At 36.6% G+C, this 26,857-nt stretch overlaps 2 protein-coding genes across 3 annotated transcripts; one reads left to right on the forward strand and one right to left on the reverse strand.

Annotated features, from left to right (window-relative positions):
- Positions 1–1,163: 1,163 nt before the first annotated feature.
- LOC120624568 (phosphatidylinositol 4,5-bisphosphate 3-kinase catalytic subunit delta isoform) lies at positions 1,164–26,228 on the reverse strand. 2 transcript variants are annotated; one of them, XM_039891203.1, is made up of 20 exons: positions 26,112–26,228; positions 25,634–25,886; positions 24,340–24,571; positions 23,777–24,006; positions 17,612–17,734; positions 16,230–16,353; positions 15,403–15,578; positions 14,478–14,687; positions 13,431–13,633; positions 11,870–12,061; positions 9,979–10,185; positions 9,006–9,149; positions 8,088–8,212; positions 7,008–7,152; positions 6,023–6,211; positions 4,775–4,917; positions 3,749–3,900; positions 2,774–2,950; positions 2,301–2,420; positions 1,433–1,555 (listed from the first exon to the last, which is right to left on the reverse strand). In XM_039891203.1, the coding sequence occupies exons 2-20, from the start codon at positions 25,778–25,780 to the stop codon at positions 1,433–1,435; spliced, it is 3,162 nt and encodes a 1,053-aa protein (XP_039747137.1). In that variant the 5' UTR covers positions 25,781–25,886; positions 26,112–26,228. The 2 variants fall into 2 exon arrangements, with proteins under 2 accessions (XP_039747138.1, XP_039747137.1); XM_039891204.1 differs by lacking the exon at positions 26,112–26,228 and having other exon boundaries at positions 1,164–1,555; positions 25,634–25,780.
- LOC120624569 (leucine-rich repeat-containing protein 23-like) lies at positions 18,752–23,011 on the forward strand. The gene is made up of 5 exons (XM_039891205.1): positions 18,752–18,787; positions 19,353–19,599; positions 20,604–21,201; positions 22,093–22,268; positions 22,753–23,011. Exons 2-5 carry the CDS (start codon positions 19,361–19,363, stop codon positions 22,856–22,858), a joined length of 1,119 nt encoding a protein of 372 aa, XP_039747139.1. The 5' UTR covers positions 18,752–18,787; positions 19,353–19,360; the 3' UTR covers positions 22,859–23,011.
- Positions 26,229–26,857: the final 629 nt, after the last annotated feature.

Genomic DNA, 26,857 nt, shown 5'->3' on the forward strand with positions numbered 1-26,857 from the left:
CATCTATGTGCCGATTTGAATAAAGAAATATTTGACTTTGACTTTGACATTTTTAATGTTATATAGCGTATAAGCTTTTTCAAAAAATTAGATATGAAATAAATTAAAGAATATTCCAATTCAACTGATAATTATCGGCACGTAATAGCAAACAAATTAAAATACAAATTCTTCAGCATTTTTATTAGTATGGATGTTACAAAAGCTCCATTGTCTTAGTTTCGGTCGAGTCGGTGTTGAGTCGATATAACGTGCGAAGGTCATTAACCCACCACTCGATAATAAGCCTAAAGCGTATAATAATAGAGACTAAACAGCACTTAACGGTCTGTGATGCAGTTTCTAAATCGTTCGTATCACGAGTCCATTAAATTTTAAATGTTCCTACGGAAAGTTCACTTTTCTAACTCAAGCACTGGCAGTCACTGTGATTTTAGTCAACCAAAACAGTTTTGATACTTGACCATATTAAAATAAACGACTATCTTATTACCTTAGCCTAATTTGATGGAATTCGAAAAAGCAGTACAAACCTGTGTGGTTTTTTTATACGCACCACACAGATTTTGCACAATACGCTCTCTACGCACGTTTCGGCCCGCATAGCATCTTCGGAAGTGAAATTTACAATACGCATGACGGCAATGTTAAAAGAGTGCGATGATACAGCTTTTCAATATTGGAAAGCTGGTTATAGGTTTTCTGTGGGGATTTCCACTTACTACAAGTTTGTGTACCCAGCAACTCTCTGCGACTTCTTTTATGTCGTCTCTCCACCTCGTGGGTCCAGCAACATTTCGCTTTCCAGAACTTTTCGACCCAACCACCATCGCTTCGCCGAGCTATATGCATATCTAACTGCCATTTTAAGTTCGCGATTCGTTAAGATATATAGATAACTCTGGTTCTTCTACGGATCTTCTTATTTCTGGCAATCTCTCGTCATAGACTTCATATCATCATCATCGTATCAATCCATTACCGGCCCACTACAGGGTCCGCTCCCCTCCCACAGAAAAGGGTTTAGGCCGTAGTCCACCACGCTGACCCAGCGCGGATTGGTGGATCTCACACGCCTTTGAGAACATTATGGAGAACTCTTAGGCATGCAGGTTTCCTCACGATGTTTTCCTTCACTGTTGAAGCAAGTGATATTTTAATTGCTAAAAACGCACATAACTTATAAAAGTTAAAAAGTGCTCGGATTCGAACTCTGCCCCTCAAAAGTGAAGTCCAAATTATATCCACTGAACTATCACCGCTATGTACTAGCTATTGACTTCATATAAGTAGCAATTATTAATATTATGGTCAAGTAAAGAACTGTCGTGTATTAAAACGATGTGACGTCACACATAAGGCTGATCGCTCACAGCGTCTGCGGCGCGTGCTTTGAGGGCTGGCGCTTGAGGCGCCTGCTCACGGGTCACTGTCAGTTGTTCTTGTCCATATTGTGGAAGGCCCAGTTGACGGAGGCGGTCCACGAGCTGGTCACAGCCTGGTCAAACTTCAACCTGAAATGCTCTATCGCCTTCTCTTCCGAGAGATCCATAACCTATAAAAGAAGGAATTATTTTATTTATATATTGATTAAAACAAGTTTATCGCATAACATGGGAAACACTTTCTTATATATTCCACTCGGATCCAGTGGCCCCCGGCGTATCTTCTGATGTACACATACTGGGACAAATTGTATACCTACTTTAGGGATTGTTTTTAATTTTTTTTTTCTTTTACGTTGTGTACAATAAAAGTGTACTCATTCATATTAAGAGGGAATTTAACTATCCTATAGTTGGATCCTAATGTCGATGTCAAGTGGCTCTGAGCTTTCTTGTAAGGATCACAGATAGCAACCATGTTTCGCTTCATCGCATCGCATAGCTTGATTAGGTATTCAGCACGAACATACAAAAATGTACGACACCTGATGTTAAATGATTAACACTGCCTATAAACATTTCTGCGCCGTGCCACTACCCATGCTGCCAATTTTAAAGGTTTTAATTCATACCTCGAATAATGTCAAATCATAATAATAAGAAAACACTATAAATAAATAGGTTAGGCATTCGCGAAAATTCTGAACCTTGATAACGGTCCTGACAGATGTTGCCATGAAAATATAAAAAAAAAAAAAACGAAAATTTTGCAGCGCCACCTACCGGATAATATACGAATCCAAACCATCCATTGACTCAAACAATCGGCGCAACCGTGTAGAAGTTGTGACATATAACACACAAACATACAGAAGAATTTAATACATAAGGAACATTATTTTTTAAACTACTCACCAAAGTTTGTCTTAGATACTGCAAATCCTTCTCCGAACTAAGCTCCGGCAAACCGGTGGAGATCATCATCGAAAACAGCGACAAGATGAGGTGCCCATGCTTTCTGAGGATTTTAAATGCCTGAAAATTCAAAACCAAGTTATTTTAAAACGATTAAATGTCGACAGCATCAATTTCAAGACAAATCTCGTGTGAAGATTAGATTTATTATTTGTTTGTCACTATAAAACTAAATATGGTAACATAAAACTAACTATGGTATCTTGAGGCATTTCCTTAAATTATGAAAATTAAGCTTAATTTACTACAATCCTCGAAAAGTAGGAGAATCTGTATGATGTATCTTTATAATTTCTTCAATCTTTACAATGATTCATTGTAAAGTCAAATATCGTGGGCGCTGTATGAAGCAATCATATGTACCGATGGATTAACTTAATTGTCAAACATTTATAAAGTATCAAAAAACTTACCGTCTCGCAGAGCTCCCTGAAAATCTTAAAGTCCAGCAGATCGTTGTTCCCGCCTCGCTGTCCTTTATTAATGACGTGGATGAACCCATGTGTTAGCACGAAGGGAACAAACTCGCGTTTCACACCGTACTTCTTCTTGAAGTGGCCCAAAAAGTGTCCGAAATCTATGTGGAAGAGCTGTAACAAAGGTATCCTAAATTGTAGAGTGCGCAATGAATGCTCCCCAATTCATATATGCTATCTTTTCATATCCTAGCTTTTCATATATCCTATCATCATGAGAACATTGAGAGTTTCACTCTCTTCGTATCCGTCCGGTATCGTTTCGTTCTTGTTCTCTTCGTCCGGTATCGTTTCGTTCTTGTTCTCTCTCTTCAATGTTCTCTCATGACCTTGAGTTATTTTTGAGATGTAATGTATAGTAACATTCAGAACTTTAAATATTAGGGCATATTGTTTCCATAATTTTGCATTGAGATAACCTCCAGAATATGTCGAGCATGCCCAGAAAACATTTCTATATAATTTTTTTCTTTTTGTACTAACTAATCACAGAGCTGAAGAGTTTATTTATTTGTTTTAACTTGCTGTTATTTTAATTGAAACAAATAAAATTCATTTGATTTACCAATTATTTAGGAAAGTTATGGACTATTGAAAATCGAAAAAGATAAAACGGGGCGATCGGGGTTTTGAAGAATAGCGGTTGAAAGTTGGAGAATAAAAGTGAGAAACCGCTAAAGTAATATGCAATTTATTTAAACTCTTTATTTGCACACCATTAGTCAGTAAGGAAAGTAAAGGACGAATAGAGAGAAACACAAAGACTGGAGTAGAATACAAAAGGCGGCCTTATCGTCTAGAAGCAATCTCTGCCCGGCAACCTTAGGATAACATGAGCGAGAACAAATAGGTGGTGTAAAATTATTATAAACCTACATTAAAATAATGAATGTTTAAGTAACGATACAGTACCTGCCCACTCTCTTTAATCATAATGTTATCAGGATGACGGTCGGCGATGCCCAGAACGTATGTAGCGACGCAGTATCCGGCGCAACTCATCGTGAACTCTTCAACGGCCTTGTTGAACGATTCCTCTGTAGGATTCTTTTTGCGGAGCCACTCTGTTTGCAGAAAATAGAATTAATTACAAATAGTATTGAAAACGCAAAACAAAATAATTGTTTTGGGCTCTATTATAAAGTCACTGAAATATTTATTGATGGCATTTACTGAATTACTTTTATTGGATGAAGTTACATACAGGTCAAGGTAAAAGGGTGTGAATAAAAATGTTTTCTCATGAAAGTGTATAGTGTTATTTGTGATAAATAAAATAACTGTAACATTACAAAAGTAAAACGGACTAAAACTAGAAGAGAACAAATATTCTTTGACTATGCGACCCTAACCAACGGTAAGAATTTTTTTTTTAATCGCTAGGGCAATAGATTTTCTTTAAACTGTCCTGGATGGGAGGTAATTTATACTCTACCGACAAGGACAGGTCGCTAAGCGCTTTAGGTTTCGATATAACTGCCGTATCCCTAAAAGGTTAGCTCACTACCTTTTTAGCACCACCAAGTGACGATTGTAATGGAATAATACAATTTGTGTAGATTATATTCAAAGGCTAACTCATAGTTGCATAAAAAACGTGTGTGTAGTTATGTATGTATGAAAAAGTAATACTTCTTGAGAGTAACAAGATAAAAATCTTAAAAAAGAAAAATCAATAAAAAAAGGTATTTAATACATTGAAAGTTTTATTATAACGCTTTAAAAAAAAGTTAATTTAAATTTCACAAATAAATACATGAAGTGAATACAGTTGTCAATCCTTACGCAAACATACGTAGATGTCCTTACTTTTACTATGTTGACTATAGCTAACATCAGGGTGCAGGTTTTTTGTGACGGTGTGCGCGCGCATCGTAAAAATTAACGCGTCAAAAGAACCATAACTTCAAAAAATCTAATGTAATTAATCAAACTCACGGAACAAGTTGACCCTGGATATGACTGACGTGGCGTTGAACCGAGCGAACTGCTTCTGTATATTGGCCACTGTCTCCGCCTCGTCCACCACCTCGATCATGCCAACTGCGTACTCCATAGATATACAGTTGTAGGGATTCAATCTAAAAAGAACAAGGGATGAGAATCTATCTATAATCTCTAGTAAAGTAAGCGATCTTGTCGAAATTAATGTCATATACACTGTGTAACGGAATTACGAAATGCTTGTTAAGGGTGCATAAGTATATTTCATAAAATATCACCCTAGAAAATATTAAATCAAACCAAGCATATTTATTTTTCCATTCCCTACCTACCTACCATTGACAACCCTATTAAAGATATAAGACCGACTCGCGCATACGTTACGCGACGTCACTTAATTTTACTTTTGCATAAGATTTTAGGGCTGTATCTGATATTTTTCATAGTCTACTCAAAGAATATAAGCATATCGGTTTCACATTTTTTCTCAGAGACGGTAAATAGTGTACCTATAAAGGCTCAGAAGTATTATTTCGGTTTTCATTTACACGTTGTATAACCTTGAATATTTTTTTAAAACAATATGGTGGGAGAAGATCGTGATCTATCAATCTAATTTAATCTAAAAAGATTGCAAGTATAATTTGGCTTCTCTTGGTGACCACTCTGATGTGCGTTGTGTGTGTTCTAGAAATGCCTGCCTGTAATCAAGAATGAAAGAATTTAATTTGGCTAAGAGGAGCTGTTGTACCTGCTGTACGAGACAGAATTCTCCATTAATAAACCTAAAAAATATTTTAGAAAAAATACAATAGGAATTTCTGGTTTATTTTATATACTTCCACTTCCTCTTGCGTGTTTGATAGTAAAAACAATTGAATTGTGCAAGTTGACACAAATTGGTCAAAGCTTCCAAGATACAAAATTCTGCTTAGGAACATTGAAGACAATACTTCAGCAGAAATAAATTACTTTGGAGAGAGATCGTTCTTTTTGTTTTGTATTTTTTGGCTTAAATTATTTTATTTCTTATAGTATTTTGACACATTTCAATGGTGAGTATAACACTCCGAAACTTCTAAATATACGCTGAGTGCGGTCATTAATAGTTTTAGTAAGTAGGTATCATATATCACAATCTCTCGATACCCACATAGCCCTATCTACTTTTTAAAGAAATCTTCAAGACATTCTGGGTCAGATATTTTCAAGACATTCTGGGTCAAATATAAAGGAATTTACCTGAAGTCATATCCCGCGTTTTTCCAAAGGCGATCCATTATACGCAGCATCTGCAGTGTGAACATATCCTGGCGCAGATCATCGCCCACTTTCAGTATGATGCGAATGTCGCTGCCCGTAGGATCCACATTCTCGAACTCGAGCAGTAGCGGACGCATTTTGCTGTCCATCACGCGACAACCTTCAGGCCTGTTTAAATAAGTTGCTTGTATTATATATATTTTAGGGGATCATTCTTTTGTTGTAGGGATCTTATGCCTGTTTTTAATAACATCGAACACGACAATGCCTAAATAAGTAACGCCTTATCTAAGGATACGATCCTAGGCACACATAATTCGTTCTGCAATAGTTATCATATAAGAGTTGGTGAAACGTTTTTTGACACATCGCCTAAATCAGTAGGCGATTTAGGCGATACCTAGGTTTAGTAAAAATGGGCATAAGTGATCTAACAAAGTTCTTCAGGTATGCCTTAGAAAATGCATATTTTTAGCTAGATTATCTTAGATTTTCTTAGGTGACCTTGAACTTATCCTACCACTTATCTTGATGGATCTTGAACAGCCCATTTTTATCCTATCCACCAACCAAATACCAAGCACCAGATACCATCGGGTGAAATTTACTTAGGTGACCTTGAACTTATCCAACAACCTATCTTTTTGGAACACAAGCACCTTATTTAACCATAACCACTCCTGATAATATGGAATACCAAGCACTATTGGGATCATCACATCATTTTCTCGACTTTGCTAGTAAAAGAATATTATGGCCTATAATATATGGAGTAGTTTTATTTGCAAATCATTACGATCAGACATTTTTATGCAGTGTGGTTATACTAGGGACATTGGATGTAGCAATAAGGAGGATTTCCATATCGAAATTAGAACATTATAATAACGTAACGTATAAAAATTTTAGATAATATTAATATATATTTTATGCCTTATATAGCCCAAATATATGGTTTACTCACTTGATTTTCTTACAAACGAGACTAGGGATGAGCGGTGACACAAAGTCAGAAAGTGTCTCCATGCAATGCTGTTCCTCGAGATGTTGTCGAAGAGCCGCGCGTGCTTTGGTGATCTCCTTCTTCTTGCGGATACATTGATTCGCCCCTGCGATATCGTTGCACGTTATCAGTCTAATTATATACAATGAAAATCAAGCTTGCTTTACCCCACGAAAAACAAGATAATCTATAAGGTGTAATTTATAATTTGTTCAATCTTTGTACTCCATAGAATTCAGATCCTCGGCAATGTGCTCTAAATGTATCTCATTGTAAGGCAATGTATCTAGCACAGATTCTCCTGCTTTTCTCTGAGTATTGCAAATTAAGCTTAATGTTTATTGTTTATCATGGAATTCCGCAAAGTAACGCCTACTTCTATCCGATATCACTATAATTTATAAACCACACAGACAAAGTAAAGATACTTTCAAGGGAAAATCCTATTAAGCTAATCGAGCTCCCCGATTCCGTAATCTAACTTATCTGACTAACTACTACTACTAAGTTAACTGGGGGCTCTTAGCGTTTTAGGGCAATTTATAATTTGTACTAGCGACCCTCCCCAGCTTCAAACGGTTGCAATACTAACGAACACTCGTATGGACGTTCGGCTATACCTCCTCTTTTAAAACCTCTGATATCCTCTAAGATTTAAATAAAGCTTATTATTTTTACTAATATTATTATCTTAGATATTAATTTTAATGATATGATATAAAGAACAATTTTGATCTGCAAGAAACGCACAACGTATCTTATGTATTGAATTGGATAAGTTTTAATACTGTATCGTTTAAAATAGCTTGATAATTAGCCCATATTTTTTTTTAAATGTAAAAGAAAAAATACATCATATTACAAATCTTTGAATTTCTTAGCTTTTCTCTTCTATAATATGCATAATTACCATAAATAAACCTTCATCTTGAATCTTGCTATGTTTTGCTTAAAACTGTATTAAAATCCGTTGCGTAGCTTTTAAAGATCTAATCGTACCAAGGACGGGAGCGACTATGTAAAGAAGTGTTTTACACTTACATTTAAGTTTGTCGAGACAGGAGATCTGTCGCATGAGACTGTTGATATGGTCCTGGCAGCCGCGGCAGTACGCCTCCAGCACTAGACCGAAACGCACCGACACTGAAGGTACGTGCATCTCAGACCTAATAACGCAACAAATTCCACTACAGGTTAGCCCTTGGCTGCAATGTTAACAGGTGGTAAGTGATGGTGCATTCTAAGATGGTAGCGGGCTAACCTTTTAGGGAGTATGGTAGTCATACCCCTTACGTTGGCGTGCATAGAGGGTATGCACAGGGTATGCAGATGATATAAAATAATGAAAATCAAGAGTTATAAATACTTAAGGATAGGCTTTTTATAACTCTTACAATGACTATCCTAAGTTATTTATTACTCTTACGCGAGATTTTCTTAATTTTATATCATCTGCATTCCCTGTGCATACCCTATATGCACGCCACCGATCCCTTATAGGTTTCTACGCGACATCGCACCGAAACACTAAATCCCTGCCCATCCATCCATCCCAAAACCCTGGAAAAAGTGCCCACAACAAACTTAGCCGGGTAATATTTATTGTTATCACCATCTCACAGTAAATTAAAATTAAGCTGTGAAGTTACAGCAATTCACACCTAAGCTTTTTTATCGTTTAAGTAATCCTTAAAATTAAAATAGGATTTCTCTTATTACTGAAAAATGTTAAAAATATGAATGAAAGAATGGTTTATTACGGAAAAAAAATTACATATTTACAAACCAAATGTTAAGATATACTTTCAAAAAAAATAAACCTCGATTTCACAGTCCTCTTTGCAAACAAGGAGTTGCAAAGATAAGTCCATGTTTTGCAATACGTTCTAATGTTCTGAGTCAGTTCTAGTATATTCGAATAGCTGAAATGATTCTCGTATTTTCTAAAATCTAACTTACCTTAAATGCCAAAAAAGGTAGTGGCCAATGTTCATGTTCTCAAAGGCCCGTTGCAGTAGAAACACGGACAGGTCGCACATCAGGTAAGATTCGTGTTTGAGTGCTTGCACAAGTTGCAAAAGGTACAGTAGGAGATCTTCGTCACTGTAACAAGTTCGTATTGAAAATTTTCACATCTCCTTCTCTCTTTATAGTTTTCCTCCGATAACTCAGATAACGGAGATATCTTTGTCACAAGGGACCTGAGGTCTTAAAATAATTTAAAGCAGTAATCATCATCGTCATATCAACCCATTACCGGCCCACTACAGGGCAAGGGTTTCCTCCCGCAATGAGAAGGGGTTAAGGCCTCCGCCATGCTAGCCCAGTGCGGATTGGTGAACTCCACACAACTTTTAGATTATTATGTAGCTCTCTCAGGCGAACAGGTTTCCTCACGATGTTTTCCTTCACCGTTAAAGCAAGTGATATATAAGTGAAACACTGACGGACGATTGGCGCAGTGGGCTGCGACCCTGCTTTCTAACACCAAGAACGTGGGTTCGATACCCGCAATGGTCTTTGTGTGATGAAGATTAATGTTTTGTATGTTTATTATAAGTATTTATTTATACTTATAACAAGCTACGCTTACTTTGGGGCTAGATGGCGATGTGTGTATTGTCGTAGTATATTTCATCATATGAAGCCCTCACCGGCCCAACACAGGGCACGGGTCTCGTCCCACAATGAGAAGGGGTTAAGGCAGTCGTCCACCACGCTGGCCTAGTGCGGATTGGTGGCGTCCACACACCTTTAAGAACATTATGTACAACTCTCAGGCATGCAGGTTTCCTCACGATGTTTCCCTTCACCGTTGAAGCAAGTGATATTTTAATTACTACTTAACGCTGGGATCCGAACTCGGCCCCCCGAAAGTGAAGTCGAGCCCCTACCCAATGCGCTATCAATATATCTCAATACGTGTTATTACCTGATTTTAGCTAAGCACTTGACAGCGAAGCTCCTGACCGCAGCATCAGCATAGGCGTAGTCCAGTAACTCCAGAGCAGACTCCACTCGCAGCAGAGGCCAAGTGGCCAACATCCGCACCACTCTAGCGACTTCAGCGCGCTCCGTCCACTCAACACAGGACAAAAGTTTGGGTAGTAATTCTGGGGCCGATACTCGGAAGTATTCTCTGCAGACAAAAATATTTTTTTTATATATATAAATTGATCTCGTGTAAAGGTCACAAGTGGTTTTTATGTGAGTTTAGCACGACTCGTCTAAATGCCGCAAGTCTGTGCAAGTTCAGTACGTCTCCTATACAGGTCGCAATTGTCTTTTATGCAAATTCTGTACGTCTCGTATACAGGTCGCAAGTGTCTTTTATGCAAATTCAGTACGTCTCGTATACAGGGCGCGAGTGTCTTTGACGCAAATTTTTTACGTCTCGTAATAGGTCGCAAGTGTCTTTTATGCAAGTTTAGTACGTCTCGTATACAGGTCCGAAGTGTATTTTATGCAAGTTTAGCATGTCTCGTAAACAGGAAGCAGGTGTTGTTTATGCAAGTTAAGTACGTCTCGTATAAAGGAAGCAAGTGTCTTTTATGCAAATTCAGTACGTCTCGCATACAGGTCCGAAGTGTATTTTGTGCAAGTTCAGTACGTTTTGTATGTAGGTCGCAAGTGTCTTTTAGTACGTCGCTTATACAGGTCCGAAGTGTATTTTATGCAAGATGAGAAAGTCTCGTATACAGGTCCGAAGTGTATTTTATGCAAGTTTAGTTCGTCTCGTATGCAGTTCGCAAGTATCTTTGGTGTAAGTTGAGTACGACTCGTATACAGGTCGCAAGTGTCTTTGATGCAAGTTGAGTACAACCCGCATACCGGTCGCGAGTGTCTTTTATGCAAGTTTAGTACGTCTTGAATACAGGTCGCATGGGTCGTTTATGCAGGTTAAGTACGTCTCGTATACAGGTCGCAAGTGTATTTTATGCAAATTAAGTACGTCTCTTATACAGGTCCAAAGTGTATTTTATGCAAGTTAAGTACGTCTCGTATACAGGGCGCGAGTGCCTTTTATGCTAATTCAGTACGTCTCGTATAAGAGAAGCAAGTGTCTTTTATGCTAATTCAGTACGTCTCGTATACAGGGCGCATGTGTATTTTATGCAAGTTTAGAACGTCTCGTAAACAGGAAGCAGGTGTTGTTTATGCAAGTTAAGTACGTCTCGTATAAAGGAAGCAAGTGTCTTTTATGCAAATTCAGCACGTCTCGTATACAGGGCGCAAGTGTCTTTCATGCTAATTCAGTACGTCACGTATAAAAGAAGCAAGTGTCTTTTATGCAAGTTGAGTACGTCTTGTATACAGGTCACGAGTGTCTTTTATGCAAGTTTAGTACGTTTCGTATACAGGTTGCAAGTGTATTTTATGCAAATTCAGTACGTCTCGTATACAGTGGGTGGGCTGCGACCCTGCTTTCTAAGACCAAGAACGTTTCCATTCCCGCAAAGATCTTTGCGTGATGAAGATGAATGTTTTTCAGTGTCTGGGTGTTTATATGTTTATTATAAGTATTTATTTATACTTATTACAAGCTACGCTTACTTTGGGGCTAGATGGCGATGTGCGTAATGTCGTAGTATATTTCATCATATAAAGCCATCACCGGCCCAACACAGGGTCCCAGTGCAGAATGGTGGACTCTACACACCTTTGAGAAAATTATGTAGAACTCCGTTGATTTACCGTTGAAGCAAGTGATATTTTAATTACTTATAACTTTAAAAACTTGGATGTGCGTTGTGGGTTTTGAACTCGGCCCCACGAAAGTGAAGTCGAGCTCCTGCCCACTCCCTCATGAGCACTGAACTCACCTCGAAGCCCATATATTTTTCTTCTCCTGTTCGTGCATTTCATACATCGGATCCTTCTCGGCCGTGGCGCGAAGATTCTCAATGTCTTCACTTAGGGTGCCCACAACGTCATCCGCTTCATTCTCGAGCTGGTCTGCGTATGCCTTCACAGACTCCGGTTTCGGAAATAAGATTGGATGTTGGCAGTCATAGCTAGAAAATTATTATATCTTCTATATATATAAAAGAAAGTCGTGTTAGTTACACCATTTATAACTTGAGAAAGGATGGACCGATTTTCATTATTTTTGATTAGTTTGATTCCTGCAAGTCCGGAATAGGATAATAAGTATTAAAAAATTATCTAGCTGTTCATTAGTAATAAAAAACAAATGACAGCGCACGTCACGTTGTCTGTAAACGTAGAACGGTTGATGTGACCGTTAGACAGTAACATTAATCCGGGGTAAGATGAGTTCTACGTACGGTACTTTACAAAGACATTGTTATGTAAAAAATATTAAGGCGGAATGAAATTCGCGGGGACAGCTAGTATCTATATTAGACTGATTCAAAAAAAAAAACGACTAATTTTTTTTTTTCAAAATCATCACATAAAACCTTCAGAGGTGTGAAAAGACGCTTGTAAAAAAAAATAGCCGTTTTTTTTAATCAGCTTAATCTATATATATATAAAAGAAAGTTTTGTTAGTTACACCGTTTATAACTCAAGACCGGCTGGACCAATTTTTATGATATATTGATTTTTTGGATTTCTCTTAGCCTGGCTAATAAGTTATAAGTATAATAGGATATTAAAGTATTCATAAAAAAATTATCCGCGGTACGAAGTTCGCCGGATAACAAGACTCTAGAGGTTAGGACATTATGTACTGTCTCTGAGACTTATCTGTGTAACCGAAAAACTTAAAGCTTTTGAGTAAACAACTGCCATCGCTTTTAATGAAAGAAATCAGATGCAGCCCTAACATAACAGTCAACGGCATTTTTTTTTCGGTTTGTGTGTAGCTGACTAACCCCAATGATTTTATGAGCGTAACGCGGGCTTTTGGCGTGCATCGGAATGGGGTTCTGCCACGGCAGTGCTAAGGGTAAAATTCCGTACGCGGAATAATATCATCATCATCCTTATCAACTCACCGGCCAAATATAGGGCAAAATACAGGGCACGGGTTTCTTCTCAAGATGAGAAGGGTTTAGGGCGTAGTCCACCACGCTGGCCAAGTGGGGCTTGGTAGATTTTATAAACATTATGAAGAACTTCCAGGCACGCAGGTTCCCTCACAATGTTTTCCTTCACCGTTAAAGCATGTGATATTTAATTGCTAAATTCAAGCTCCGGAATGATACAAGTGCCTAATAAGGATCGAAGTTGCTTTGAAAAGAGCACCAATCGGAAGAGCACCAATACCGATTGGTGCTCTTTCGTCGCAATGAGGGCTAGGAATAAGGTAAGATCGTTCTGTCTGCGATAGAGAGAAGTTGCCACAGGATTACTCAAGCTGACAAAGTACCCCGTATAAAAAAAAATTTGGACTACCCAATTCCACCTTCCACTCACTTGGAGAATCGCACTTGCAGCGCCGCACAGGATTCTGTGTTCGGATTAGAGACAACTGTTCCTAATGGATGTAGAAGCAAGTCGTCTCCTTGCGTGCCATCAGCTACGTGTGTCCACATGTATAGAGTAACACCGTCCGTCCGTAGCTGATCTTTGTAGTCGAATACCATTGTGTTTGCCCACGCTAGCCTGTTTATTGTATCCTGAAAATGATTTATTCATAAAAAATTGTACAAAACATGCATCCATTATAAGAAGCTTTTAAGTAAATAATAAATATACTACAGGAATGCAATGTCGCCATCTAGCCCCAAAGTAAGCGTAGCTTGTGTTTTGGGTACTAAGATAACTGATGTATATTTTTATGAACAATATACAGATAAACAATATACTTAAAACATTCATGTTCATCAAACAAACATTTTCCAGTTGCGGGAACCGAACCCACTGCCTTCGACTCAGAGAGCAGGGTCACCGACCACTGCACCAATCAGTCGTAAAGTAAGTGCAAGGATGTCCTGCTACCTTAACCTTAAGTTAGAAATTCTGGGTACAGTTTCCCCTCGTAGTTTTAGTTACAACATTAACAAATATATAACAAGCAGTACTGAGATTTTTAGAAAGAAAATTGTGGTTATAATGTTGATCCGAAAACTAAAATACCCTCTAAGTGAAATCATGTGATTTTTGTTTTCCTATTTCTGAATAACTTATTGACTAACGTAAATACAGGACTATATTTAAGCCAAATGTTTCCCAAAGGACTATATTAAAGTTAAATGTTTCGTCTCTCTCTCTCTCTCTTAAGTAGAATAAACAAACGCTTCAGAAAAAAGGAGTTTTTAATCTAATAACCCAAATTTAGTACATTATAATAAAATTAGCAGGGACAGTAGCTTGTAAGCCATCAATCTCCTAAAAAAGTGAAAACCACGAAAAATACGTATATTTAGGCGTAAAAAAGTTCTTTCACCTTGATTATAATTTCCCCATCCTGTCATAGACAAATAAAACTCACTATAGAATCTCGGTAGAAGACCAACCAACCTTATTGCCTTTCCATTTGTTCTTGGCCTTTGAAACCTCGTAAATGACGAAGCAAAGCCTCGCCATCCGGGGCACATTGCACACTTTGATGGGGAACTGTAAGATCACGTTCCACTGAGCTTCGCCTTCCATGGTCACGACCGCTACTCGAGTCTTCCTTGGTTCGCATAAAGGCTTTCCTCCGTGGTAGATGCCCGCTTGGCAGACAACCTGTATTCATAAGATTTCAAAATTTTTTTTAATGAGACGAGGCTGGCCTTGGCCTTACCCAGCTCCTGTTCTGTGATGTGTATTTATTTTTATTTTTGCCTATTTATCTGTCTGTTTGTATCTTGGCCGCCATACATTTTTTTAGTGTTTATACATTTTTTGCGAGATTTCTGGGTACTGGTCGTACCAAAAGAGGACGTGCGAGGCCCAAAAGTACTAAAATACAATAATGTGGTTAAAATCTATGTACAAAATTAAGTAGCTTTCAGCATAGTACATTATAAATATATTGTAGGCCACCGAAAAAACGAGTCATAGTAATAAATCAAACAAAAACCACCCAACTATTTGTTAGATTCAAGGATAGGTATTGCGTGTCAACTATCAAAGATTTTGCATTATGGAAATATCAATGTAGAAAGTGTTTAGTCTATGCTGATTGTTTTCTTTCTTTATTTTACATTAAAAAAGTATAATATTTTTGTTATTTACATAACACCTTTGACAGTTTTATACCAGATTTGTTGTTTTCTCATATAATTTATTTGAGTGTATTATTTTACGACATGTTGGATCTGTAATGACGTCACAAAGCCACACGACACGCATCGAGCTCACACAGTCACACGCAGAGTCGCACAGTTCAAGAACTATGGGCGGACAGGACATAGTTACAGAAAAATAGACAACTACAACTCCAACCATTTTATCTTACCTCAACCGGTCTGCCCGGGTCGACGTTGAGACCACCGACACTTTGCACAACGCAAGAATAGTTCTTTTCTATTTTCCACGAGGACTCGTAGTTTTTCTTCTTCCTTATAGTGTTAGATTGATCCGAGGAAAGTCGCGTTCGCTCCGGTAGCGAGTAGTATTGGACTTCGGAACCTACTAAAAATATCAGTCAGATGTCAGAGAATTTCTTGTAGCGTTTTTGTAACTCAAGAAATATAAATTAAGCTGCCAAGAGGATACAAACACAGACCGCCAGCACCAAGGTTACTTTTCAATTAGTAGTAAGAGTGTGCCTATTTGCCAGTATTTGTTTAAAACTAATAATAGTTCATAAATTTACCCATAAAAATATTATTTAATATTGAAAAAATAACGGAAGTGTCTAGTCTTCCAAAAGAAGTTTAATTATAATAAGAAACTGGTATTGTTAAGATAATAATGCTATTCTAGCGCATGTTCTTTGTAAAGAAATAATCTAGGCTGTGACGTTTCCCTTATTACCCTATTAAGTACCTACTTTTGTTTTATCATTTCGAAGCTTCTCCAATGAATAACCAATTAATAGTAAAAAAGGAGGAAGCACATTTGAAACCTCAAGCCTGTCTTGGAACCTTAAGTCTGTCTGGCTTGTATTGACTCTACCACAGGTTCGGACGGAAAATTCTACCGACAAGAAGCTGGCAAGAGATTCTTGCGGGCTTTTAATTTTATAATATATTTTAATTTTTAATTTTATCAGATTTATTACTTTTAATCAAACGTGATACATGATGGCTAAGCTAGTCACTCTCCAAAATTTACACTTACATGCTATGTTGTCTATGCAGACAGTCATGACTTGGGGGACACCGTCTCTCGACAGCGTTTCTTGGATGTACAGGAACTGTATTAGAGGATGGTCGCCGAGGAGGTACTCTTCCCGACCGCAAACCTAGAATTCCAGTTTATCTTTATTTTAAACCCTTTTCGAATAGACAAGAGTAAGTTTTGGGGTATTCATTACTATATTTCACACAGTTATAAACGTGGTATAACGTGGGAATAATTTATTCAGTCACACTTCAGCTCAGAGCACCTTTCTAATGTCAGAGTGTGGCAAAATACTGAATTCCTACGTTATTCCACGTCTATTATTAAGGCTCTTAGACAGTATTTGTATACGATGTGAAAGAGCAACAATAATGCCAAAAATAAATGAAAGTTTCATAAATAAGCCGGTTTGGCAGGTCCATCTGTTATAGGCCTATTTCAATACAGGAGGCTCTGGCTTCGGGTCGGGTTGCGGTTTTGTGCCAGAGCATACTTAGGACCCTGGCCGGAGACATTTTCCTCTAGACCCACAACTTAAGCCTCTTCGAGAATTTGCGCACTGGTGGAGATAATATCCACATACTATACGTTTAATAATAACACCAGGCTCTCCACGTTGTGCTACAAGAATATTCTTAGCTACTTTAGTCACATTGCCTGCCCAGTAATCTGTATAAGCTAATATTGGTAGGTAAGGTGGAGGGCAAAAGACCACGTGGACGATCACCTAGTCTTTGTCCTGACCAGGTCAAATCGCTCAAGCCCAATTACAGAAGCTATCAAAAATGCCGAGGATGGAACAGGATGGAAGGAAATAAACTTGAATCCGGACACAACCTTCAGTAATGAAGTAAACGACGAAGAACAGTGTACGTGTATCGTGTAATAATAAACGGAGGTAAAGTTTTCTTCCCCGTGTCCGTGCTTTAGCAGGTAGACATGTTAATCTTATACCTTGTCAGGGTATATGATCGGGGGATAAAAAAAAATTTATCCCGCTTATGCTAGCTATGTAAGCGATTTACTGGAACACCGTCGGATTTTAGTCTATTGGAATCTGATAAAAGCAGTCCTTTACAATACAGGAGGCTCTGGCTTCGGGTCGGGTTGCGGTTTTGTGCCAGAGCATGCTTAGGACCCTGGCCGGAGACATTTTCCTCTAGACCTCTCCTTTACCCTTGAACGTGGTGGTATGTATCCATACATTATAATGTATACACCTAAAGTTGATTATTGTAATGGCACGAGACAGAATTTATAATTCTAACACACAACAAATGTTACAAATAATTGGTGGTGTGTCTTATGAATAAATAAATAAATAAATAGAAATTGTCCCATGAAAAAAGATCAATTCGATTACTTTTTTTGAAATTTACCTTGAGCACATAGTTACGCGGGTTCTCACCCCGCATATTGAGCGAGTTCGCCTTCTTCCGCAATATGGTCTCTATATGCTGCTGCGGCGTCAAACTGACGGACACGTTCGATGTGAAGGAAAACTGCAAAGGAATAGTCATTAGCTTATTGGTTCAACACTTTTTTTAATATTGAATGGAAGAAGGCGTTACTTTGCGGAAATCCATGATATACCATGAAAATCAAGCTTAATTTGCTATGCTCCGCGAAAAGCAAAAGCGAATCTGTATGGTCTAATTTATAATTTATTCAATCCTTATACTCCACACCAAACAGATCTTCGACAATGTAGGGTACATCGTCTACGCAAGTTTCGCTCCGAAACTGGAGCATCCTCAGGAGATGTTGACTTTAGTATGAATAATTGTTAATAACATATTAAGCTTGATTTTCATGGTACACTTTTTTTGCTACAATTTAGCTCTTGACTGCGATCTCAACAACTTATTATGCAGTCTAATGTTTGGTGTATGTCAGGTATATTAAACTCATAACACTATTCTTTTTCTACGCGGCATCATTTTCTACGCTAAAGGACATGACTCTCACGTCATGTCTTTGTCAGTAGGGTGGCTAGCCATTACAGACCAGACCAGACAAAACTCAGAAAGTATAAATAATGCCTAAATTCCCCATTCAGGGTAGCGACTATTATTGTCTCTGAAATTTCTATACTAAATGGCTATATAGTAATAATCTAAAAACTGCAAGGCTGTTTATATAAAAAAAAAATACAATTTTATGACTTTAGAGATATTAAGGACGCTAGAAAGCGCTGAACAAGTTTTTCCTTCGTCGTGATTTTTGTATTTTTACATAGGGTCGAACTTATATATTTCGTATTAATTAATACCTTTTTTACTCAAAAAAAAAATACCACTCAAAAAAAATGACTTTTGTAACCGTGCATAACAATTTTATATTGACAGGAAACATAATAAACAAGATTTTAATTGATAAAGCGCGTTTTCCAACGAATGTTTGTATTTATTGAAATAAATATTATTTTAACGTTATTCTCGATTCTAGTTATATTGGAGAAGTAGATACGATATACAATAAACAAAAAATTAAGTAATAATTATTAAGTAATTCGTAGGTTACCGCAAGACGCATTAATCAACTAGTTACTGTATGTAAGTAATTGTGGTGCAAACACTAATATTTATTACACTAATATTAGTTAGGCGTATTACTCCCCAGCTGAATTCATTAAACGATATGCTATTGAAATCATTGTGTTGCGTTTAAACCCTGCTTTGTTTACTTGCAGCAGTTTGGGATCAGCATTCTACAGGCAGGTGTTCAATTAAAATTGTGTATTATCAGGTGATAGTTTTGATTGTGTTTAGGGAGCGTCGATAAATTACGTGAGGTGTATCGGACCAATCCATTTACGATCGACTTACGTAAACGCGTTGGATTGTTATTGTAAAAAGAAAAATGCTTCGTGCTTTTATTTAAGCATGAAATCAATCATGTACAATCTGGATGTACAATCAATCATGTACAATCATGTTAAATGGACAAAAATAAAAATTTATATTTTGTTTCAATCAGAAAAAAAATTGCGTTATATTTGCCGTGATTTCGCCAACGTTAACCCTCTCACGTATTTTATGAACACGGCCTCTAATTGGAATTATTTTCGTAAAACTGTTATCGAAACAAAAAATAATTTAAATAAATATTGATTATCAGGTGCCAATATGTTGAAATCACATTTTAACCTTCAAAACAAAACGGAACCGGAACAAGATCAATTTCTAGAGACAAGTGAGACAGAAGAGGCCCAAGACAAACAAGATGCACAGGACGCACTAGAAGGCGAGGGTCTCAGCGAAGAGGAGGTTACTGAGCAAAAAGTTGTTTACCCGGAGAGACGGTTGAATAGATCCGAAGTAAGCGTTCGACTGAGTCTACTTGGGAAAACTGCTGAAGGAGACGGGTATTGTACGCTTTACTTAAGAACTTTTTGCACCACTTTCACGATGTCGTTAGAATTTTTGGCATAATTTCTAGGCCCACTCAGGTTGACCAAACTTGCTTCTGCTTAAACTAGCTAATGCGATGTTAAACAAAATGATTTGCATTAAAATTCGTAACTCTTAGCAAATGAACCCAAATAAAATAAACATTATTTTTCCTCGTATTTTGCATGTAAGTTTAAGTTTAAATCCATTCTTTCGTAAAAAAAAAAGTAAGTCTTACGTTTTTGTATCTAAAATGGTTATACAAGGGAGAGCACTGGTATCTATAGTACGAGTTTTTACTCAGTGTAGGTCAGTGATTCAACCAAACATAGTATTAAGCTATGATTTCTGTTACTATTTAATAATAGTGTAAATAAATGATTTATTTATTATTATAATTATTATAATCTTAAATAATGCTTTGAAACATATCCTGAAACATATAATATTCATCCTAGAAATACCCAAATTCTGAATATCTACCTGCACTAAATTTATAATTTACTAGCTGTTGCCCGCGACTGCGTCTGCGTTTGATTTTGTTTTTAAAGTATTCAGTATCGCTAAGCCTTAAATGAGTATAGTAGTATATATATATATAACATGTGACTGTCAATTAATTATAGACAAAAAATTTGCAAAAAAATAAAATTGCGACTTTACTTAAAGATCTAAGCTATCCTATCTCTTAAGTTGGACCAGACTGCTCACGGTGTTCCAATTTAATTTAAAATCGGTTCAGTAGTTTAGGAGTCCATCGCGGACAAACATCGTGACAGGAGATTTATATATATTAAGATTATTCATACTAATATTACGTATATTTTTGCGAAAAGTAGGCTTAGGAAGTATTTAACTGTGTAGCTATTGTAGTACACAAAAATACGAGTAGGTTTATCGTACAAAAATACGAGTAGGTTTATCGTATCGTAATGTTTGTGGATACAGAGCGAGTTTCATTCCAACCATCACTTTATAGGTACACATATTTAAAGGCCACGTGCACCGGAATGAGTCTGACGAACATATCCGCTATTAGATCCTTTCAACACCTACAATTCGTGAACTTTTCCAATAACAACTTGGACTTGGAGAGCTTACAAGATGTCACCGCACTGCCATTCCTCGTATTAATACACGCCGACAAGAACGTACTATACTCTGCAGCTCTTAAGAAAATGAAGTACATGCAAGTTATTATAATGAACAATAACTTTTTAACGTCCGTTCACGATGTTTACCAGCCAGAACTGTGCACATTGGAAGTCGGTTACAATAAAATCAAAGAAATCTCATTTGCCAATAAAATGCCTCATATAAAATGCTTAGACTTCAGATATAATTTGATTCAAGAAATCCACGATATCGACTTTCCGAACTTAGACAGCTTATATTTGGCTGGAAATAAAATTACTAGTCTAGTTGGTATAGAAAGACTGGTGAATTTAAGAATTTTACACGTACGTTATAATCCAATAAAATTATTGAATGGTTTCGATGCTGGATTGAAGAAGCTACAGTACATAAATTTGCGCAACTGTAAAGTCGCCACCTTAAAACAAGTCAAGAAATTACGAGTAAGTTTATAAAATATACATAATAAATAATTAAAATAAACAATATAATATAAATAACTACGACCTACACTTCGCCATCTAGTCCCAAAGTAAGCATAGCTTGTGATATGGGTACTAAGATAGCTAATGAATATTTTTATAAATCCCTACTAATATTATAAATGTGAATATAAGTTTGTTTGTTACACTTTCACGCAAAAACTACTAAACCGATCATCATGAAACTTTGTACACATATTCCTAAAGGTATTAGAAGGGTGCTTTTTATCTCGAAATTAAGCTAGGTTCTTTTGGGAGAGGGGACGAAAGTGTTTGACTATATAAGAATACACAACATAAAAATTTCAATAGAATTACACCTAAATTGCTACATGTCTTTCGCAAGAACAAAAACAAACGCAGACGAAGTCACGGGCAACAGCTACTATATAATATCCATAAATACTTATAATATGCAGATAAACACACAGACCCTGAAAAACATTCATGTTCATACCAAAAGCATTTTCCAGTTGTTGGAATCGAACCCACGGCCTGGGACTCAGAGAGCAGGGTCGCTGGCCACTGCGCAATTCGGCTGTCAGACATATAATAGCTGCCATTCATGATTTAAGGAATCATATCTAGATATCTTTACGTGTTTTTGTAATGATAATGGTATTTAACATAAATAATAAAAACCCTGATATAAGCAATCACAACAAACTCAGCCGGGTATTATTTTTGTCACGTGACTTCACAAGGCTCATTATGCATTTTCATCATTTTATAAAATTTAAAGGCTCATCGATCATCAATAACCTTTATCAGTCTAATGCTGGGCTAACAGCCTCCCTTAACGGTAGAGATAGCCCATAATCACCACACTGGTAACAAGTAATTTGGTTTAAGGTTTTGCCCGGTCTAGAAACTCTAATATTAAAAGGTTGCCCTTACATGGGTGGCACAGGAGAAGAAGATGATGAAGTAGGAGTAGAGGAAGAAGACACAGATTTAAGAGTTGAAGTTCTCGCATCGCTTCCAAAGCTAAAACGAATCAATAAAGGAGCTTGTACTCCCGAGGAAAGGTAATTTTTTATTAAATACCAGCATCATCATCATATCAACCCATTACCAGCCCACTACAGGGTACGGGTCTCCTCCCACAATGAGCAATATGAGCAATATCACTTGCTTCACATTTTTATTGAAACTTATAAAAGTTTGAGGTGCTGGGATTCGAACTTGGTCCCCCCCATAAGGGAACCGAAGCCCTAACTTAGCCTAACCTAAGCCTTAAGTTGTCGTTTTAGCTTATCATCTCTTAGGTCTTATACTTTGCGTAAGAATAAGCTTGAACTGAACTTTATTTGTTTTAATTCTTTATTGCACACTGTGTAACAAGGTACAAAGGACAATTTAATACTGAAAGGTTTTTTTGCCAGTTAACCTGTTTTTGTAGCACAAGTATTGTTGTTTGTTTTCCATGTATTGGCCGATACTATTTTCGAGCTTATTCTGTTTCCAATACACATAATATGATAAACATTTTATGTTTATTTTTATGCGCAGGTCTGAAGCTAAAGAACTTATCAAACAATGGATCGAAGAAGGCGAGAATGATGAAGAGGAAGTAGTTGAAGAGCAAGAACTCGAGGAAAACTCTAACGCAGACTGATTCCTATCAACCCACCACGCTCAAATGTATAGACTTATAGAAAGCATGAGCATCGCTAGTCGTCACTCGTCTCTTAGTCTGAGGCTTTTATCTCTCTCCCTCTATCTCGCTCTCGCTCTCTCTCTCCCTCTCTATCTCCTCATGTCCGTACTCTCAAGACATGCAACGCACAATGTGTTCAGAACGTGGCGCTTAATTTTCATAACCTTATAGGGTGCATACTTAATCGTTTGCGGATAGAACCGTGAGCCCACAGATGCAGTGAAATATAACACATCGTGCGGAATGCGCTGGGCATATCTGCGAAGCCCATAAAAAGCTTTAAAGATATTTCTTGGGTCGATAAATAATCATTGATGACTTGCAAGGTAATGCAAATATTGAGAACTGTTTGTTCTCCATTCTAATGAGGTAGCTTCCCCACATTCTACAGTATTCTGGAAAAGCTACTGATTCTGTTGTTCATTAACTTTTCTAGAAAATTGCCACTAATCCCCAAAAATGGAAAGTTAATGATTAATGATTGTTTTGTAATTGAAAAGCCTTGCAACAAAGTCTATTGGCCAATTGAATTAATGTTGATACAGGCTTATTATTTTGGTACTATTTCTAATTCAAAAATAAAAATACTTTTTAAAACAAATCTTTAATGTCTTTTCGTAATTTAGACCAAGAAAGATAGTAATATGAGAGAATTATTACAGGCCTAAGGCATTCCATTGGTCCTGCTAGTGAAACCTTATGAGTATTTCTGACCTCAAAACAAACAGTACCTGAAAACCCAAGCCCTCCGTAGTTCAACATGCTACTCACTAGACCAACTTAAGTACTCTGTGTGAATATTAAGAGTCTAAGTAATTCTCCCAAGGTCTTGTCTCGTTATGTATATACTCTGAGCTTATTAAATAATTGACTTACCTCTGTTTTGGCCACTTTAGTGACAAGTATAAAGCAGTTGTTGTTAAGGTGACTGTGTAAACTTGTAGGAACAGTATGGAGATCAGCTAATCTTGGCGGGCAGTGATATCTTAGCCTCTCTAATTGAGTGCTCTGTGCTCTTTTTAGTAGACTCTCCTCGGCTAGGTAGCGCATTCGCATCCGGAAATCATTGACTTCTGAACTTCTTAAATTATCAAATTCGTTTAAACCTGAAACAAATGGCATTTTCAATAACCTAAACCAGGCTTCAAACTTGCATTCACGACTGAGCTATTATTCTGAAGACATTCTGGGAAAGAAGTAACTCATTTATTAATATTTGAACCAATTTTACTTTCACAAAGTAATTTTTAATCTCTTCTTCAGAAATAGATTAAAGAGTTAATAATGATACAAGAATTCATACTAATTTTAATTATATTATAAATGCAAAAGTGTGCTTCTTAGTTTTATTTGTTTGTCCTTCTTTAGTGTTCGTAATAAGCAACCAAAGTTTTTTTTTTAAATTTAATTTTTTTGTGGTTTATACATATTAAACTCACCTTTTCCAATCAAATGACTGATTTGTGTATTCAATAAGTTTTCCCCTGGCCTTTGTATAGAGCGCTCTATAATCATAAGCACTCCAAGCGCAGGTTTAATGTCACGCAACCTTTTATTCTCATCATCAACCTCTTCTGGAACTGCGAGTGAGTTGATAAATTGGAATACATAGCCTGACATCTCCCGCAGCATCCCAAAGAGGGGCTGCTTCATGGCTAGGTCCCATAGCTCCTGTAAAATTAATATTTGTTGGCTTCCCAATTACTTTTCTAGCAATGCTAATCAATGAAGAAAATAATTTGTTGACTTCATTTTTCATTTGATAATACTTAATTTTATTTATATTATCATATTCAGCTCACTGTTGGGCACAGCTCTAGGAGAGAAGGAATTACAGCATTGGCTCACAAATCTGCTCCAAAATCCACTTAATGATGGACAAGGCAATAATGCCAATCTCCTACTAGACTAATTTTCACCAATTGTCACTATTTCCATACCGTATATTTCTTGTCAAAAAACCTCCTAGTCAAACATGCCTTTAGGCAGACTCAATATGCACACCATTGTCTGATTCTTACATAGTAAATTAATTATTGACTACAATTTAGAATCTAATAAAAATTCCAAGAAAGAAAAAAATTCTTTTCCTGCTGTTTAATTCCTTTGTTTAATGGAAAACCACTTCAGAGAAATGTAAACAATGTTATCTTCTTTCTAAAAATTCAACAGCCCTTTATCCATATTTACATAACTCATTAGTTTAGCCTCCTTCTTGTCTAAATAACATGAGATCAATATTATTGTTGTGTGTCTGTGATGCTTCAAAAGACTTATATAATTGGAGTCATGTATTTTATACTAGCTACAATAAGTGATTTCACCCAAGTGAAATACAAAAAAGTAATGTTTCAGCATTATTTCTTTATAAAGCATTTTCAAATATTTTTCTCAAACTAGACTTAATTCAATGGATTTATTATTAAAATTGAAGAATTTAACTGGGTGGAATCCAAGGCTTACCTGATCAGTCTATTGATACAATAATAGAATTATTAGATTTTATATAGGTGTGTAAAGGTGTGCGGTGTGCAAGAGTCTTGGCTTGCAAGTTTTTGAGGTCATAAATTCCTATGCTCTGAACAATTCATCACACAAAAGTGTGACCTACTTCTCTCATAGTGAAGCCTGAAGAATCATTTGTAGAAGATTCAAAAGCATTTGAACTCAGAGCTGCATAGCCAATAAATTTAAAAAATCAATCAAAGTTTGTTCGATTTCCGAAATTCTTACCTCTTTCACACCAAGAAGTGTTGCATTCCAGCTTACTCTTAGAGAGAGGAATATAGAGTTAGGCATCAGGCATGTCAGCTCCACGTAATCTGACGGCGTGGCGGTCCAGTAGTCCCACGCAATGGGACAGCTAGGTGCAGGAACCATTGTGTTTGATTTTCTATCGGTTCATACAAATATTAACGTATAAACAACATCCTCGAACACTCGAACAGTTTCCTGTTTCACATATCAGAACCCTTTGTATTTTGAGCTGTAAAAAAAATATTAAAAACATGCAGTAAATATTAGTCACCGATACCGATGCGGCGTTGTTGAATCATAGAATTTCCTGGTATTTTGATTATAGGGAAAAATCGCCATTCGAAATGAAACTGTCAATGTTATTACACAAACAACAATGGTCAAAATATTGTAAACACAATTTCTCTCAGAAACCATGTAATAAGTGCCCCAATAAATTCAAATGTTGACTTACTTTTCCACATGGAATCTAACTTTTATCTAACACAAAATATTCACACAAGTCAATAACTTTTACTGTATTTGTAATTATGTTCAGTAATTTATAATTTTGTAAATAAAGATGTGTTACATTATATTTGAATAATGTACTCTGTGGTTGTGTTAGTGATGGACTGTTTCACCACTAATCACTATTATAGTAATTGGTGAAGTAGTGACTAGTGTCAGGGAAAATCGTATGTCGTTACTGAATTTGAATAATATCTTATTTCTCAAAAAAAAATGGGAAAAAGGTGTAAAGGTAAAACGGTTTCATACCTTCAAGCGCTTATTTACTAGCCATGGAGCGGCATATTCTATTGTGGATTAGGGGTTCTGCGTTCTATTCACAGGTTGGGACAAAAAAAAATGGGGTTTCTCTGCAAAATAATGGTATTATCAGCCTGGATTAAGGAAATTGGCAGTGTACATGCACTCTGCAAGTAATTAGCACCAACGGAGAATGTGGTTATATTTGAAATGTTTTTATTACATAACATTTATTAAAACTTAAAATATAGCCCATCACTAATTATAATATTGTCTTAGGTTTATTTATTTTACCTACCAATTTTCCAATGAAAAGTCAAACACCAAATCCAAGTCAAATATAGTAGTAATAGAAGGCTGTGTTCTACATACCGTCACTGACCTCATATATATATATATATATATATATATATATATAGTAATAAGTATAAGCATAGAGTGCTAGAATTA

The sequence above is a fragment of the Pararge aegeria genome, chromosome 6 (genome assembly GCF_905163445.1).
Source record: "Pararge aegeria chromosome 6, ilParAegt1.1, whole genome shotgun sequence".
In the NCBI taxonomy this organism is placed as follows: Eukaryota; Metazoa; Arthropoda; class Insecta; order Lepidoptera; family Nymphalidae; genus Pararge; species Pararge aegeria.